This window comes from Budorcas taxicolor, chromosome 6 (assembly GCF_023091745.1).
Source record: "Budorcas taxicolor isolate Tak-1 chromosome 6, Takin1.1, whole genome shotgun sequence".
In the NCBI taxonomy this organism is placed as follows: domain Eukaryota; kingdom Metazoa; phylum Chordata; class Mammalia; order Artiodactyla; family Bovidae; genus Budorcas; species Budorcas taxicolor.
This window is the reverse complement of record NC_068915.1, coordinates 44923678-44942653: the sequence shown is the minus strand read 5'-3', so window position 1 is coordinate 44942653 and position 18976 is coordinate 44923678. Positions and strand designations below refer to the sequence as shown.

At 41.4% G+C, this 18976-nt stretch overlaps 1 protein-coding gene across 2 annotated transcripts in view; it reads left to right on the top strand.

Annotated features, from left to right (window-relative positions):
- CCDC149 (coiled-coil domain containing 149) overlaps positions 1-18976 on the top strand; it is a 115738-nt gene that overhangs the window by 37729 nt on the left and 59033 nt on the right. For both annotated transcript variants that reach the window (XM_052642368.1, XM_052642369.1), the window contains exons 2-3: positions 8245-8406; positions 10138-10176. In XM_052642368.1, coding sequence (XP_052498328.1) covers positions 8245-8406; positions 10138-10176 — 201 coding nt within the window. The remainder of the gene's footprint in view (positions 1-8244; positions 8407-10137; positions 10177-18976) is intronic.

The following is an 18976-nucleotide window of genomic DNA, read 5'->3' as shown; positions in this document are numbered from 1 at the left end:
CCAAATATGTTTTGGTTTACCAAGAGGGCAGGTCTGGAGGAGGGCAGGTCTGAGAGAATATCAAGGGCTCATTTAAAATGCCCCTAAGATGCTCAAATAGAGGCACACATTGGATAGCAGAGCAGGAATACAGGAGAGAGGTCTGAGCTGGGTACCAATTTGGGTAAAATCAGCACAGAGATGACAGCGAAAGTCATTGGACCGAACGAGATTGCCTTGATGCAGGATTGTTAGGGGTGGAATTGGAGTTAGCCAAGAGGGCTAGGCCTGAGTTACGACTTAGACAATTATGAGTTCACTGCTTTTTGAAAAATAAAGTGTCTTATGCCCACGATTCAGCTGGTGAATAACCCAGTGTGGGGAACTGACCATCATCTGACACTCCACTAGCAGAGCTCTTGGGGACATGGGCTTGGCTGAACAGTGAGTAGGACTGTAGGTGGCCTCTACCTCTTCAGCCACTCCCCATGAAACGCGATTGAAAAGGCCCCAGGATAGAAAGCCCAGAGATAAATCCACACACCTAGGTACCCCTTATCTTTGACAAAGGAGGCAAAAATATACAATGGAGAAAAGGCTCTTTAACAAGTGGTGCTGGAAAAACTGGTCAACCACCTATAAAAGAATGAAACTAGAACACTTTCTAACACCATGCAAAAAATAAACTCACACTTGACTAAAGATCTAAATGTAACACCAGAAATTATAAAACTCTTAGAGAAAAACATAGGCAGAACATTCTCTGACATAAATCACAGCAGGATCCTCTATGACCCACCTTCCAAAATAATGGAAATAAAAACAAAAATAAACAAATGGGACCTAATTAAGCTTCAAAGCTTTTGCACAATGAAAGAAACTATAAGCAAGGTGAAAAGGCAGCCTTCAGAATGGAAGAAGATAATAGCAAATGAAACAACTGACAAAGCATTAATCTCCAAAATATACAAGCAGCTCATGCAGCTCAATTCCAGAAAAATGAAAGACCCTATCAAAAAGTGGGCCAAAGAACTAAACAGATATTTCTCCAAAGAAGAAATACAGATGGCTAACAAACACATGAAAAGATGCTCAACATCACTCATTATGAGAGAAATGCAAATCAAAACTACAATGAGGTATCATCTCATGCTGGTCAGAATGGCTGCTATCCAAAAGTCTACAAAAAATAAATGCTGGAGAGGGTGTGGAGAAAAGAGAACCCTCTTACACTGTTAGTGGGAATGCAAACTAGTACAGCTACTATGGAGAAGAGTGCAGAGATTCCTTAAAAAACTGGAAATAGAACTGCCATATGACCCAGCAATCCCACTGCTGGGCATACACACTGAGGAAACCAGAATTGACGAGACACGTGTACCCCAGTGTTCATCGCAGCACTGTTTACAATAGCCAGGACATGGAAGCAACCTAGATATCCACCGGCAGACAAATGGATAAGGAAGTTGTGGTACATATACACAATGGAATATTACTCAGCTATAAAAAAGAATGCACTTGAGTCAGTTCTAATGAGATGGAGGAACCTGGAGCCTATTATTCAGAGTGAAGTAAGTCAGAAAGAGAAACACCAATATGGTGTATTAACAATATATATGGAATTTAGAAAGATGATAACAATGACCCTATATGCAAGACAGCAAAAGAGACACATATAAAGAACAGATTTTTGGACTATGTGGGAAAAGGTGAGGGTGGGATGGTTCGAGAGAATGACATCGAAACATGGGTATTACCATATGTAAAAGTGCAAGTTCAATGCATGAAGCATGGCACTCAAAGCCAGCATTCTGAGACAACCCAGAGGGATGGCGTGGAGAGGGGGGGGTCAGGATTGGGGGACACATGTACACCCATGGCTGATTCATGTTGATGTATGGCGAAAACCACCACAATATTGTAAAGTAATTAACCTGCAATTAAAATAAATAAATACATTTTTTTAAAAAGAAAGGGCCCCGGGAGGGCTGCCTATCTTCCAAACAGGGTCTCAAAATACTATGAAATAAAATGTATTGTTTTCAGTTACACAATTATCTCTAAGAGTGTCTTGTTAAAAATATGGTTTGACCCAAGAGAGGTGATTTGTGGAATTGCTAATAATTTAATTGGTACCAATACAGAATATTAAAAAGAATCTGAAATTTATAATTAAGAGCCCTAGTTTGAGCTGACAGTTGTTAGCATTGTGACTTTGAAAAAGACAATTAATCTCAGCTATCTTGTCTATAAAATGGGGAAAGCAGTTTTTGTTAAAATTGTCATATAATGTTACCTATCAAACAAGAGTCTCTGGGAAAAAATTTGTAAGCTTTAAGTGCTGTAAAAAAAATAATACCTTCAATTTTGAGAATGTTTCCAAAGCCAAATATTAACATCATACCTTGCATTTCAAGCTCCCAGTAATCTCACTGAGGTAGGCAGAGCAGGTATGTATTAATCCAAGTTGCACCTCAACCCCAAAGAACTGGTTAATTCTATTACATAATGGCTTTACCCCCAGCTCCATTCTTGCCTCTCTTAGTGTCTTTCACTACATATTTGTTGAATGAATGAATAAATGTACGGAGTAACTTGTTATAGAAAAGTCATTTCCAAACTTTAGAATGGCAGTCCCAGAATATGTTGAAAATATGCATAGAAAGTGTGTTTGTTCCTACACACATATTAACAGACAAAAGTTTCATGAAATAATACTTACCTTTACTGCATGGGATCACACTATTTTCTGTTCTATTCTGGTTTTGTTTTTGTTTTAAAGAAAATGAGGGTAGCAGCTGAATTGAGTTCATTACACAAACTAATGTATTGGGACCCACAATTTGGAAGACACTGTTATGGAAGATGCTGGCAGCTGGGAACCTTGTTCTTTGCAATTGGGCAAGTCACTTAGGTTATCTGGGAGGTTTATCCCTGCTCCAGTGTTTGTGCTAATTTTCAAGAATAAAAGCATTATGAGGTGATGGGAATAGGCATGTAAGCATTGTGGCAGCTTGAACATTTACTGCATGTAACATATTTTCCATTTTTCCTTGCCTATATAAGGAAATAAAAATCTAATAATGTCCTAGGTTTGGATAATTAATTGAGAAAGATTTGATTTTTGCCACAAGTGTGTCTTCGAGACTATATAGAGATTTGCAAGGGTGACTTTAAAATAAAAGGCAGTTTCTGTATCTGATATCCTTGACCCCCAGATATGTTTCTGAGGTAGGATTTTTGGCATCTGAAAGGAAATGCAGTAAGCGAAGTTTATATTGTGTATCAACCCCAGTAGACTTCTGGGCAGCAGCAAATAATCAAACACATTGATTTGTCTTCAGCAAATGTATGAATATTCACAATCAGTGGCATAAGACAGTAAAAACCCTCACATCAGCTGAGGTCACCAACAAGATGTGAACACATTTTCAGTTTTCAAAACTTTGGGCGTTTCAGAAAAACCCATAAGGGATTGTGGAAATTATGTCTTATTATCCAGGTATCATGCTTTTCCTTCTCAAAATCCCCAGGATCATTTATCCATTTAAGAGACCAAATGTTTGGCTTGGTGCCTAACACATACAAGACACCCAGAAAATATTGCCTGAATGAATGATTGAGACCAACTACAATTTATAGAAAATTGTTGCAACCAAGCCTTTTGAGAAAACAGCCTCTAGTCTTATCCCATTTCCTTTAAGTGGATAGAAACCTTGTTGCCTCTACTTGGCTCCCTCACAAGGAGCAGAGGAGAGGGATGCTCATGAATTCTTTGTTTATTTTTTCCTTCTTCCTTCAGCCCTTGTATCTAGTTTTAGAAGAGGGTGGGTGAAGAGATTCTAAACATAAAAGGAGCCAAATTTAAAATTCCCCTTTCTTAGTTTCCCTATGCTGAAAATACCAACTAGATGTAGTAACCAACTCCATGAATATTCTGATTGTTTTTTCACGGAATGCTTGGTTTGTCAGAAATTGGGGTTTCACAAGCTTGGCTATACAAAGACTTGGGTTCAGATTCTAGCTCTATTAAACCCTTAGCATATTACATAAACTCTTTCAGTCTCACTTTCTCATTTAGGAAATGTACATTGAAATAACACAGTAACCCCCCTGCAGTGCTGTGGGGATTAAAGGAGATCATCCATGGAAAGCATTTGACATAAAACTATGGTTTTGTTGTTGCTAACAGCAATAATAATAGTGATAATAGCAATCCTCCTCATCATTGTGGTAACTCAGTAGAAGCACAGAGCAGGGCAGATTTGATCTCCCCAATCTGGCTACCTTCATACTTTGTTCTGGATCGTGTTAGTCAGGATGGGCTAAGGTGTGCTCTGATAACAAACACCCCCTAATCTTTGTATCTTAACGGTACAAAAGTTTATTTCTGGATCACACAGATTACTCTGTGGACCCAAATGACTCTTCAGAGCAGTTCTCTGCTGTGGTTCCATGATCCAAGTTGTGCTGGTGATTCATACCTTGACCCTCGGGGTCATCCATCCTGGAACTGACTCGTAGTCCTCCGGTTCCCCTTTCCTGTATAAAGCAAGTTACATGGTTCTGCCTTACTCCAAAGCAATGGGGGAAGAACAGTCCTACCAGATGCCTGGAAGTAAGGAAGAACGAGAAATACTGGTGAGAGGTACTAATGACAACCACGCAGACATTTAGCCTTTTCCCACTCTGTCGTAGATGGTTATCACAAACACAGTGGTTATTGCTTTGCCCTGACAACCCTTTCCAACCAAGTGGCCGTCCTGAAGTTACTGCTGCAGGTGATCTTTAGAAATCATTGAGCTAACTCTGCCCTAGGTGAGGTAGAGGAGGCAATTGCTAGGCACTGGAAGTGAGTCATGCCTCCTGAATTGCAGCCCCGCCCCCAAGTGTTTTCCCCAGCACCCTGCACCCCAGTGATATTAGATGAGATGTTGAAATCATGGGTTCCTCAGGTTAGGAGGCACTCTTGGGAACCCTGCTCATTTTCCAAGAGTGGAAACTGAGACCCAGGCAGCATGAGTTTGTTTTGTTTCCTATTTGCTGGGGCTTTCCCAGGGTCCCAAAAGTCATGATTAGCCCATCACTTAACCTACATCTGCACGGAGGCCTCCTGGCTCTGCCTGGTCGTTTGCTACTGTCCACCACTTCCATCAGCCATACTTATCCTCCTTTAGAAGCGAAGACGCCCCATACACAATGATTGGCTTGTCTCGCTTTCTGTTCTATTTCTGGTCCCTTCTAAGGCTGAGGCTGGACCTGTGCATTCCCTGGTTGTTCAGAACGACCCATGGAGGAGGATCTTTAGCACCTTTTTCTTTCCTTTTTGTCATTTGTTTTTTGTTTCCAATTGGAGGGACAGGAAATAGGACAATTTAGCAGTTGCTACCACAGGGACTAAACTGTTACCATTTTAGAAGAACGAGAAATTCCGTCCCATTCCCCAGTACACCCCACCCCCACCCCCACCCCCATATACCTCGCATAGTTTCTATTGATATTTTAATGAGACTGCATGTAGAAGCTCTTCGGCCAGATGGCAAAATATGGTCCCTACTTGTACTTGTTCAGAACCCTTCTGTGCTATAAAAAGGGGGCTCAGACAGCCCTGAATGGCTCTGAGACTGAGGCTTGCCTGGAAATTCTGGCCTGCCGCTGGCCTTTCAGTCTCTCCAGACTGTGTTCATTGTTTCTGACTTCACAGTGTGAAGCTGAGGCCTCCAGAGCCTGGGTTTTCAAAGTACAAGTGGAGTAAGAATCACCTGTGCCATGTGCTAATAGCAGATTTCTGAGCCAACTACCAGAGGTTGACGATTTGGGCAATATGTGAGCCCAGGCCCAGAAATCTGCATTTTCACAAGCATCCCAGGGTAACATAGAGCAGGGGTCTCGTTGATACCAGTGCACCAAGGTGGCAGAACTACAGAGGAGGTGTCCCGTCTTCAGCCAGAGCAACAGCACTTGGAGCTATTTTATAAATAAGGCTTAAGCCTAAGGCTTGTTCTACTGATAGAAACAAATGACATGGAATAACATTTTTGCAGTTCACCATTCTAGACCACAGTAAGCAGAAGAAAGAACCATCCAGCAGTGGCTTTCTCAAGACCATACTTTTCTTGAAGTGGCTTCATCTTTATACAGAATGAGTTTCTTATGCTTTGATGAAATTTATAATTGTCTTGTTTTCCACACCCTAAAGACAACCAAACAGCAGCAATGCTGCTCCTGAAATCCTTGGTCCCTGAGTCTTAGGCACCTCTGTGCCTGTTTTCTACCAAGTGTCTTAGATAGAGAGGGGATGGATGTCTACTTCTGTTCTTTACAGCTTCCAAGGCCCAGTTTGGGTCATGCTTTGAGAGAGAAACGGCTTCTCTCTTGGACCCTCACAGACTGCAGTTCAAGGTTAGGGAACTTGAATTCCACCTTGCCAGTAAGTGGTGGACCTTACCTGGTCGCCTTCAATAGACCAGATGTGACTCTAACCTTGCCTGCTTCAGCTTATAACGTCTACACATGATTGTGATTTTCTGCCCCAAAGTGGGAAGAATCAGAGTATATGTGGGCCCTTAGATTTGGATCTGAAGGGACAAAGGTGATTGTCTTTGTGCCACTGGTACTAATAGCACTGCCAACTGAAGCTGCTGATCACAGGCAAAGAAACGAAGGCGCAAGGGTAGATCTGTTAAACTGTGTGTAAATGGTATTTTTTCCTGTGAAATCTCAATACCTCCCTGAGGACACTGCTGTTCAGGTTTTTGAGCTACTCTTCTCTGATATTTACACGTCGGGGATTTTACTCTTGAGAAATCACTGTGGCAACAGAACCATTTGCCTCCACGAAGACGATGTCAAAGTCTTAAAATCTGGGACGTTTTAAGGCAGGACTCCAACCTCATTACTGGCTGGAATAAGATTCATCCAAGGTGGAAGTGTCTTCTCTTAGAACTCAAATCATCTCAGAATGGCTTTTCTTTCCCCTTTGTTTTTGAAGCTAAGCAATTACTTTTTTTTTTTTTAAGGAAAAAAATGTGCTAATGCACAAAACTCTCTTTTTCCCCTTTCATTTATTTGAAATTGAACTTAACAAAGTCAGTTCCAAGCAAGCACTATATATGAGTAATGCTTTTTGTCCATAAAAGAGCATTGACTCGAATGGTATGGGAGTGCTGATCCTCTGTCTGCTTTGTGTGAGCGTCCGTAATGACAAAGTGCTCATGTCAGAGTGTATAATGAAACTATAAATTGTTTTCATGAATGCTCTGAATTTGGTCTTTTACGGGGCAAATTCAAAAGGTATTTAGTGCCACATCTCACATATGAGAATAACACCAGACGGTGCAATAGACCCAGTAAAAGGACAGAATCCCAATCGGGCTCACACTGGCCCAGGTGGTGGGTGATTGTCAAGTGAGGGTCTGTCCATCATTGGGGGAGTGCGGCAATGGAGGGACGAAGATATCCTGCAACTCTGAGGAAAAGTTCCAGCAAGATGGAACTTGACTTTGAGGGGATAATTCAGTGTGACTAAAATATTTCACTCATAAAATTGGTCTCTGGGTGGTGGGTATCTGCACTTGAATCCTGGAAAAAAGTGTGCACCTCTGCCCGATTTTAGTGAAAATAACTCTCAAGTGAGAAAATGTCTGCTGGGTTGCATGGGCAGGTGCAATCTATTGTAGTAAAGTATAGTTTGATCAAATTATTTTTTATTACATTTTTGGTATTTTTTAAAATTATAGAAATAATATAGGTGTATTCTAGAACATTTGGCAAACATAAAAAAGTATAAAGATTAAAGAAAACATGCAAATAATTTTGCTACCAAGAGATAACTATTAGAAACATACAGAATTTTTGCTAAACTTATGTTATATTATTTTGTAAAATTTTAATAGAATTTTAACAGCCTTATCAGGATATATAAATACCTTTTGAAACAAAATTTGGCATCCTGTTATCTATTTAACTATGGAATTGTTTAAAAGGATTGTGCTCTTTAACTTACCAATTATTTTCCCTGTCTCAGTTGGCCAAACTTCACAAATGTCCACGGTTTTGGTTCTGTCACAAGGGCACTGTGTCAGGTACTTTAGCAGCCTTTGGGCTCGTGTGTCATTGAATGACAAATGTCTCTGGGTATATGATCTCTGAAGACAAAAAGCAACAAAGCAAAATCAACCCTGCAGAGTGTGTGAACTCCAACGCGGGTGAAAGGAAGGAGGCTTGATGACAGTTTTGAGTCACATGGATGTGTTTATTCTGCAGTACCTGGTGTGTAAAAGGAAGCTGGAGAGTAAGAAGGAAGCCCTGCTGATCCTTTCCAAGGAGCTGGACACATGCCAGCAGGAAAGGGACCAGTACAAACTCATGGCCAATCAGCTTCGAGAGCGTCACCAGTCCCTGAAGAAGAAGTACCGCGAACTCATCGTACGTATTACCTTATGGTGATGACCCCGTTTCCTTGTGGAGATAGAAAGACGGGCTTTAAGCATGCGATCTCTTCCAAAGAGGGCTGAATCCAGACAGTTACCAAATGGAAAGACATGAAAGTCCTTCACGTTCTCAGGACATGAAAGTCATCAACCCCACTTCCTCCACACCCAGTACCGTTTGCTGGTTGATAAGTGTATGCTTCCGGATACTTGCTCTGGCAGCCGTGAATGTACACACGTATCTGAATGTGTCTGCGTGTGCCTTATTTACTTATTAATGAATTGTTTGAAGCGTTTTTTTTTTTTTTTTCTGGAGGATTCATGTTATAAATCTATGCTAATACGGAAGCCACTGACTAGCTGCATGTGGTTAAAGTTTCATTTTGAATTAATTAGAATTAAATAAAATTGAACACTCAGACTCGTCATATTTCGTGTGCTCAATCGCTATAGTTGGCTGGTGGCTACCGTATGGGATTGTGTTGATATAGAACGTTTCCATGCTGGCTGCTATATTGGACAGTTAGCTGTGGGACATGTCCCTCATTGCAGAGACTCCTATTGGACAGCTTTATATAAATGTTACTCTAAAACTTGCTCTTTTCGCTCAGCACTTTATTTTGGACATCTCTCTAGGCCATATATACAGATTTAACTCATTAAAAAAATATTTGCATAGTAGTATTTCCATAATTTTTAAACCTTTCCCTCTCCTGGGCAATTAGATTTTCTCTAGTTTTCATATGGCATAATTTTTAAGGATGCAAATTAAAATGAATTGGAGGATACCAACTGCATAGTGCTATTTTGCATTCTCACTTCGTATTTTCTCACTTATGCCATCTCTTTTTTAAGTGCTGACACTATTGCTTACATTTAACCAGCTTTGCTGGGGTCATTGAATTGTCCTCAACAGAAATACAATAGAAAGATTCCTAAGGTTAAAGTAACGTTGACTTACATGAGGACTGCATCAGATATAGGACTGCTGTTTCCTGAGCATTTATCATTTACCTGAGATATTTATGTATTCCCAGATGGCACATGAGGGACAGAAATTATATCCTTTTAAAACAAAAATCTGATAGGGCTAGAAGTTCTCAGTTAGTTTTCTTTTATTTTGGGCATATCCTGTCCCCAAATTGTTCTGCCTATAGAGAAAATTCAAGTGTGTGTGTATATGCACATGTGTATGTCTGTCCACTACTATTACCTTGAATCTAATTATTTAAAAAAAGGAACTCAAACCAAATGAAATACTATTTCAGTTTAGTGTGCTCAAAAGTAATTTTGAAAAATCTAAGTAATGAATTTATTTGGCTCACATAGGTTTAGAAAATATATCAGTTCAGTTCAGTTACTCAGTCGTGTCCGACTCTGCGACCCCATGGACTGCAGTACACCAGGCTTCCCAGTCCATCATCAGCTCCCGGAGCTTGCTCAAACTCATGTCCATCAAGTCAGTGATGCCATCCAACCATCTTATAGAAAACATATAGACTGGTCCTAATTGAAAGTGATTCTTTAGAGGTTTTCCCAAAATAACTCTGGTTCAGTTTACAGTTATCAGTTTTTAAAGTATATTTTAGTTTTGTTCAGAACATTGCTGGTTGCAGGGGGTGGGAGTGGGGAGGGTCTGAATTTAGTTCACAGTTCAGTACAGCTCCTTGAACCTACATATATCTGATTTTTAAAAAAATAAAATGTAACATTGGTTTCTTTGTAGGATGGAGATCCATCACTTCCCCCTGAAAAGAGGAAACAGGTAAGACTTACTCCTGACCTTTGGTAACTCTTAGGATGTTTGTATTGGTGTCTTACAACAACTGGAGGATCAGGGAATCCCAAAATGTGTAGAGAAATCTTTTAATTTCTCAGAGGTGTTTGTATTACTGGGGGAAGTGTGGTTGAGAAACACTGACTACAAAGAGGAGCTAAGGGTTGGGTGAAGGAGACACAGTGACATCTAACAGGATAGAAGAGGGCACACATGTTGAGTGTGTTCCCTTTCTTGTTGGGACCCTGTTGAAAAACCACGAGTTGAGGGCGTACTGCTACCGGGCTTTAGCTCACTGTTCCATGGATGAATGTCATTCTGCCACTTCAGACTTTTAAAGACATCTTACCAGCAAAACTCATGAGCCATTTATGTTCTCTCCTGAATGATCACCAGCATTGTTTATTGATGAATCCATTTCCCACAGATTTTAGGTGCCCACTTTTATCAATGAACAAATCCTTATCTTGTGTATATGTGTGTATGTGTGTTTCTGGACTTTCTGTTTGTTCCATTGAGCTTCAGTACCATCCTACTTGTACCACATTATTCTGTTTTTGTTTATACTTTCAATACCTGTTTGAGCTATTATCCTTAGCTTTGCTCTTTCTTTTCAGATTTCTTTTTTTAATATATATATAACTGACAAATATTTTATCAAGTCCTCCTCTGATCCCCACCCCACCCAAACCCATTCCTGTTGGTATTTTGATTGGAGTTTTCTTAAATTTATAGATTGATGTAGGGATAGTTAACACTTTTATAGGATTACATCCAGGAATATCATACATCAAATTTTTAAAATCCAGTTGTATTCATACATATATATATTGCTTTTTTCAAAGATATCTTGTTAGCTGTTTCCTTAACTTCACAATTTTCTATAGTGACACACCCTGACTAGTAACCTTTCATGGGCTTGAAGGCAGCCTGGATGATGGTGATATTAATGTTGTATGTTCCATGTTATGGGAAACCCGCTGCACCAGAGCAGGGCTTCAAAACTGGTGGATGAAAATAAGGACTCAGAAACTGTTTGCTGTCTTCAGAGCTGTAATGGCTCAGCCAACATCCTGTTTTTGTTCATTGATCATATACCTGGCACAGCATATAAACACGTAAGACTCATGGCTGCGTAAACTGTAGACACACACACACACACACACACACACACACACACACAACATTTACTCTTAAATAACAATTCAGTCCTATGGTTACCCTTTCAGGCATTCAGTTCTGGTCACTCCCATATTCCTTTCCTATTTTATTTGATTATTTTGTAATGCTCCAGCTTTGAGCTAATATCAGATTCTTCTATGGAGCTAATTGATGGTTTTTTCCTAAACAAAATGATGTGGAAATTTATCATAAACGTTTTAAAATTGGGATCCGTAGTGTGGGATTGCTTATGTTTTTGTTTTTGGTGTCTATGAGCTGTCATCTTTGCCGCGATTTTAGGGTTTGTTAGTATTCATGAAGGAGTTTTACAGGGTAAGTGAATTCACGTTCCGTGACTTTATAATAAAAAATTTACATTGACTGAAGAGAATCTGATGAATTCCAGTAAGTCTGTCAAGCTGCATTCTTACAGCTCTGGAAACAAACAAACAAACAGGTTCAACGTCCTAAGTTCTGGCTCTGTAGCTTTTAATATGGCATTTAGTTTCTGTCCCTTTAGGATTTAGTGTGGTGGTGTGAGCTTGGGCTCTGCACCCTTCCTGCCTGTGATGGATGACATAGGATGGACTGGGGTACCAGGGACAGACATTCAAAACTGCTCAAACAGTAAAGGAGTTGATGCCCTTGCGTAACTGCGAGTTGGGAGGTGGTGCAGGTCTCGGGCGCTGTAGTGTCCTGTACTCATTCTCTCTTCTCTACCATACTCGGCAAAGAAACATACAGTGAATCAAACCTTGGATTTCAGATGGACCGTGAATACCTTTTTAGTATAAGACTGTGGGACTTTCCCGGTGGCTCAAACGGTAAAGAATCTGCCTGCAATGCAGGAGACGTGAGTTCGATCCCTGGGTCAGGAAGATCCCCTGGGGAAGGAAATGGCTACCCACTCCAGTATTCTTACCTGGAGAATTCCATCAACAGAGGAGCCTGATGAGCTACAGGGCATGGGGTTGCAAAGAGTCAGACATGACTGAGCAACTAACACTTTCATTTTCACGTATCATGCAATAATATTTACTTAACTAAAGCAATATTGACTGTTAATGTGAAGTTCACATTGAGCTGGGAATCGTATATTTTATCTGACCATTCTTTCACTGTGCCGATTTTAACATCAGTTTCTTCTTGAATTTAGCATCAGCTTTCTCCTGAGGCCAGTTCCCGTAAGCAGGAAAGATCGAAAACCCACCCCTGGAATATAAGCCCTTCCCTCCAGTCTCACTGGGCCCGTGTAGGATATGTCCTTCTTCCTGGTCTGAGTGCTCACTGGGAGGATACTATTCATTAATTGGCTTAGACTAATCACCAGGGATGGAAGGGCCAGCAGTGACACCCACTAAACTAATCACGTGTCTTGGGAAGTTTCCTTTCGGGGCCTGAGACTTGGTGAGACTCTACTGAAGGCAAAGGAAAAACCTGGGGGCCCCTGAGTGCTGGTGGTAGCTGGTCCTGAGGCCGGGCTGCATTTCTGCCTCCCAAGGTGGCTGCTCACCCAACCCTTCTGAAGTTCTAGGAGCCAGAAACTTCCTCTTTGGGCCAAGCTATTTCAAGCTGCCAAGTGTAACCAGAAGAATCTACAAAATGAGAATAAATATGGTGCCCACTGCATGGTGTGGCTGTGAGAAACAAAGGAGATAACAAAAGTAGAGTCTTCAGCACAGTGCCTGGCCCAGGGTGAGGATCAATGAATATTTATCATCCTCTCCCCCTCCTGATCATCCCTTTCTGTTTTAACAACTGTATACTTGTGTGCCTTTGTCAGGACTCTTCTGGTAAGGACTCTTCTCTCTAAGAATGAGCCACCATGGTTCAGTAGGAGTTTATGGAACACCTTATGGGTATCCTGTGCTGATTAGACACTAGGAACGCAGGAGTGAAAAAAGTCAGACCCAAATCCTTGAGCGTGTGGAACCTAAATGGCTCAAGATCATTGTCATTTGCACCTCTTGTCCTGGCATAATTTTATTTTTACGCAAGATTTTTTTGATGTGGTTGTCCTACTCTTTTTGTGACCCCATGGACTGCAGCCTGCCAGGCTCCTCTGTCCATGGAATTACCCAGGCAAGAATACTGGAATGGGACCATTTTGAAAGTCTTCATTCCATTTGTTACAATATTGCTTCTGTTTTATATATATATATTTCTAGATAAATATATATGTTATATATACACACACATATATATATTATGTATTATCTATTACATATATATATTATGTATTATGTATTATATATGTATATATGTATATACACACACACATAGAGAGAGAGAGAGATAGACCAGGAGGCATGTGGGATATTAGCTACCCAACCAGGGATGGGACCCACACCCCCTGCTTTGGAAGGCAAACTCTGAACCACTGGACTGCCAGGAAAGTTCCTGTCCTGACATAATTTGTGTTAGTGGTCCCTTCTCTCTCCAGAGTGTCTTGATTTGGATGATAAATAATATAGTTACCTTAAGTCTCATAGATATGCTGTGAGCAGACAATAAACAAAATGATTAAAATATACAGGATGTTACATGGTAGTCGGTGCAATGGAGAGAAAAACATAGCCCAAAGCCAGGGAGGGAATTCTGGCTTAGTAATGGAAGAAATGTATTGATAAACAATGGGGGGGGGGGGGGGGAGAATAGTTCTAGTATTTGTGGGAAAATTCTTACCTGTTTAAAATACAGGTTTTCAAATTTTGTTTACCTTTAGTTGATTTATAAAAGTATGCTGTTGGTTTTTGGGTGGGCAAGGGTGTTCAGATGCTCTCTTCATTAGCTCAGTGTGGAGAAGAGCACTGTTAAATTTGCAGGTGCTGGTTACAGTGAAACTTTCCATTTGGCCAAAAGCAGATAGCTTTAGCATCTGTGTGCTGGTACTGATGAGAGAGGCACAATTACCTGCTTCACTTTTTCATCAGCAGGAACGAGGGATAGAAGTGTGCACCCTGACCTAGTGTCTCCTGTCTTATATCGTGTGTTTATCCCAAAGGCAAAACAGTAGGTGAAGTATTTACCCCTACAGCTGCAAAGCAAATGTACCTGTGTTAGCAGAAGGCATTGGAATGAGAACCAGCTGCCGGGGCAACAGATGGGACATGGAAGGGGGTCAAGAGATCCCCACATTGGAAAAGGGGAAGATGCAGCATTGAGAATCTCATTGGCCACAGGCCTTGAAACCGTGGCTGCAGTTTCTTGACTTAAAGGAGGGATTCCTATTTCCTCCCCTCTTCAGCTCGGAAGGAGAGATTACTATCATCACTGTCATATGGACTGAATGTTTACATCCCCCCGCCCCCGCCACTAAATTCCCATGTTGAAACTCTGCTCCTCAGTGTGATGGTGTTAGGAGGTGGGGCCTCTGAGAGGTAGATGAGGTCATGAGGGTAGAGTCCTCGCGAATGGATTCAGCGCCCTTCTGAGAGTTATGAGAGAGCATGCTTTCTCTGCCGTGTGAGTGCAAAACCAGAAACCTACCACCTGAAAGAGGGCGCTCCCCAGAACCTGACTATGCCGGCACCTTGATCTCCAACTCCCTGCCTCTAAAACTGTGATAAGTAAACTTCTGTGTTTTATAAGCCACCCAGTCTGTGGTGCTTTGTTGTAGCAGCTCGAGCTGCAAGTTCTTCTCAAATATAGGTAGGAGCAGTACCACATCCGCAGCTTTGCAGTGCTTTGCGCTCTCCAGAGGTCGTGTGCGTACGGTGTGCCTGCGCCCATGAATCTATGTATGTGTGTCGTCTCCCAGCTGGCTTCTGCGGGCACACGGCAAGTTAGGTCTTTCCTAAAGTTGAAAGGCAGCGCCCTGTATGGCAATAGATAAAAGCTGAGGTTCTGGCATCCAACTTGGGGAATTCAAGTATAATACTTTGACTTGCTGACTGGGTGATCTAGGCAAGCTGTGTAACCTTTCTGAGACTCAGTTTCCTCCTCTCCGAAATGAACATAATCATGAGATAGATTCATACAATTTTTATAAAGAATTACTGTGATAACATGGATAAAGCCCATTGCCTTGTGCTTGGTGAGTGCTCAGTGGTGGTGTTATTCAGTTGCTCAGTAGTGTCTGACTCTTTGTGATCCCATGGGGTGCTCAGTGGGTGTTGGCTCATTCTTTCATCTTTCTTGTGACTTGTCCAAGGTCATACAGCAGGTGAATAGAACAGGACTAAAAATCCAAATGTGCCAGTGTGTTGTTCAGTGTTCTAATTTAGGTTTTTGTTCCTTATTTGACTCTGAGGCTGTTTGAATTGGAAAGAACATGTGTTCAGTCACCATTCATGTCCGACTCTTTGTGACCCCATGGATTGTAGATCGCCAGGCTCCTCTATCCATGGGGATTCTCCAGGCAAGAATACTGGAGTGGGTTGCTATGCCTTCCTCCAGGCCATCTTCCCAACCTAGGGATTGAACCCAGGTCTCCTGCATTGCCGGCAGATTCTTTACCATCTGAGCCACCAGGGAAGTCCAGGAAAAAGCATAGTCAACATTTAATCCGACCTGTTTTGGAAATTCAAAGATGAAGTGCTTTATCTGAAGCCTTCTGCTTAAGCAGTGGTTGAGAACCAGAAACTGAGCTAGAAATCTTTATCTGTTAGGCCAGTGTTCTTTCTTGTGGCAACCAGTGTCTGGTCATAATATCTACCTGTTTTTTGTCTCCTCCTCTCAGAATAGACAAGAACATTCATGTTTGTAGTTCTAGACATATGGTTGTCAATCGAGGCTCTCTTTTAGAATTTAGAATCCTTTTTAAAACAACTTAATTTCCAATGGCAAATCATCTGTTAAAGAAGCAGTGAAGAAATCGTGACAACGGTGATTTCACTAATAGCTTCTCAGGGGATATTGAAATGAAAATTTTTTCTTGATACTCCAGGCAGAACTATACACAGAGCATCTCTCTGCAGTGCAGTGCAAGATCACCAAAAGATCTCAGATGACCCTTTAAATATTTTTCTTTTGCTAAACAAGCAGTTCCTCCAAAGGAGATAAAGGGGAATTTTAATGATCTGGGGTTAATCTTCTTATAGGTTGGGATTCTTTGGGGTCATGGCAACACAATTTCCCCCTAGCAGACTCCTCCTTGAATAAACAATGAAGCACATCTTTGTCTTTGCCTGTTTTGATTTCAAGCCAAGGTACCAGGGGAGGTATTCCTCTTGGTTCGGGAGGGAGTGTTTGCTTTCTTCCCTTAAAAAGTGATGGCTTATTTGGATGATGACATGCGCCAGAATGACAACCCTGGAGAAATCAGAGCACGGAATGACCCTTTGTAGAATGGGAGGGAGCCTTTTGCTTCAGCAGAAAATCTTCTTGGTCAATCTTATTTTAGTCCCCCATGACCACAAATCAGAGCAACTTTGTATATGCATTCCAGTTTGATGCTCAGAACCTAAAACTTCCTTCAAAGGTCTTGAGTGCTTTGAGACGTTTCTTTTTATAACACTTTGAACAGTACTGCTTCACTGTTACACCAGGGAAACTGGGAAGAAATCCAGGGTTTAGCCTTCGGGAACCACCCCCTCCCCCAACACATACAACTGTAACTTCATTCTGAGTGCTACCGCCTCGTTCTCGGAAGCCCTTCGAGTCCTTGCAACAACTTTTGTCAGGAAGGTGAGGGCTTCCCCCCATTTATAGATGGAGCGATTTAAGCTCAGTGAGTCTAAAGAACTTGGGAGCTATTACAGGATCCACCAAAGTGGCAGATGCAGAACCATAATGGCCAAGATTAAGCAAACATTTATATAGCAACCTCCTCAGCCCATAGAAGAGCATTTGCCTGTGGGCCTGGAAATGCCTGCCTTCGCCAGGCCAGTGTGTGTTTGGAGATTGTGAGGTGAAGAGCAGTTGGGCCAAGGGCTCCTTACGCAGCCAAAAACTCTGTGTGACTGTGTAGAATGAACTCTCTTTCCGGTGGTGGTTTTTTTTGTAAATAAGAAAGCTGTTGCTGTAGCAGAGGTCATTACTTTGGCAGTTGCTATGAGCAGGGGGCCATTGCTCAGCAAAGCAAGTTTCACTCTGTTAACACAGGAGTCGCTGTAGGACCAAAGCAGTGGAGTAGAAATTGCAATTAAATTTGCTATCAATCACACCACTCAAGTATACTCCACATTTTCTCGAAGTTTTTTTTTTTACATATTCTTGCTTAATTGAGTACACTACTGGAGGTGTGAGTTTAAAGGGTTCAGGTGATAAATACCATGTAGTTGAGGAGCATTTTCTAAATCTGGTCTCTTCCTCACAGTTTAAAAAAAAAAAAAAAAGTAGTCTTCTTAAGGCCACGTTTTTACCTGCCTCTCTCTTATTTTTTTTTTCCCCCTCCAATTTTTAAATCCTGGTTTTGATATGTCAGCTAGCTGAGAAGGCAGTTACAGGATTTTCTGGTACACATCACTTTTATGTTATGATGGAGAATTATGAGAGTCATTATGATGACTTTTCCATGGCTAGGTTTCTGAAGTGGTGTATGTCTAATAAATTACAAAGTTTTCAGGATAACTCAAGGGATCGTAACTGAAATGTTGCTCCTTTCCCCTCCAGGTGGCTGAATTATTTAAGAACTTGGGTGAAAACACGTGGTCTTCCCATGTTGCTGCCCTTCCCAGTGTCTGGTTAGCGCAAGGTTGGAAGGTTAATGTTAAACTTCTCATCACTTTCTTTCATTTTGTTTTTATCTGTTGGAGAGGAAAATCTTTTCCTCTGCCTTCTTAGGTTCAGTGCATGGGGGCCTGCAAATTTAACTGACAAAAGCAGATAACAGGAGAGAAAAGCAATTTTATAAATGTTTTATGTGCATGGAAGTTCACAGAGAAGAAAAAAAAGTAAAAGTGATAGTCGCTTAGTCATGTCCGGCCCTTTATGACCCCGTGGACTGTAGCCCACCAGGCCCCTCTGTCTGTGGAATTCTCCAGGCAAGAATACTGGTGTGGGTTGCCACGCCCTACTCCAGGGGATCTTCTGACCCCAGAGTTGAACCCAGGTTTCCTACATTGCAGGTGGATTCTTTATTGTCTGAGCCGCCAGGGAAGTAGAACTCAAAAGAATTATTTAGACTGGTTTGGGAGGGGTTTACATACCATTTTAATAAAAGGAAAGGACATGTGGGCTTCCAGGGATGATAAATTGTGGGACAGTAACTAGAGAGATATATAGGAAAAGTAACAGAAGATAGGGTTCTTTTGGTAAGGTTTGTTTGTACAGACTCATCATGGTGCCAGTTCTCTGTGTCCGGTGATAAGAGATGCTCTTCCCTTCCTGGTACTACAGAGAGGATAGGATATCCTCACAAATAGAAATTTATGCCCTGTTTTTAGGCTGAAAGGGGGAAGGGAGAACATTCTCAGTGTTTGTTGATTCTCAGTTGCCTTCAGATCAAAATAATTCTCATGGCAGAGGAGTATATTTTGGGGTGGCAAATACTGATCTCATGTCCAACTTTTCATTTCTTTCATCAGTGAGAAAATTGGTATACAGTGGATCTTGTCTCCCCACCTAAAAGCTTTAGGCCTACTTCTTGTAACTGATATCCTGAACTCCCCTCCTTGTAAACCAGTCTTGGTTACTTGATCTTAGAAAACAGGGGTCCTTCAAAGAGATTGTCATTGCCAATGTG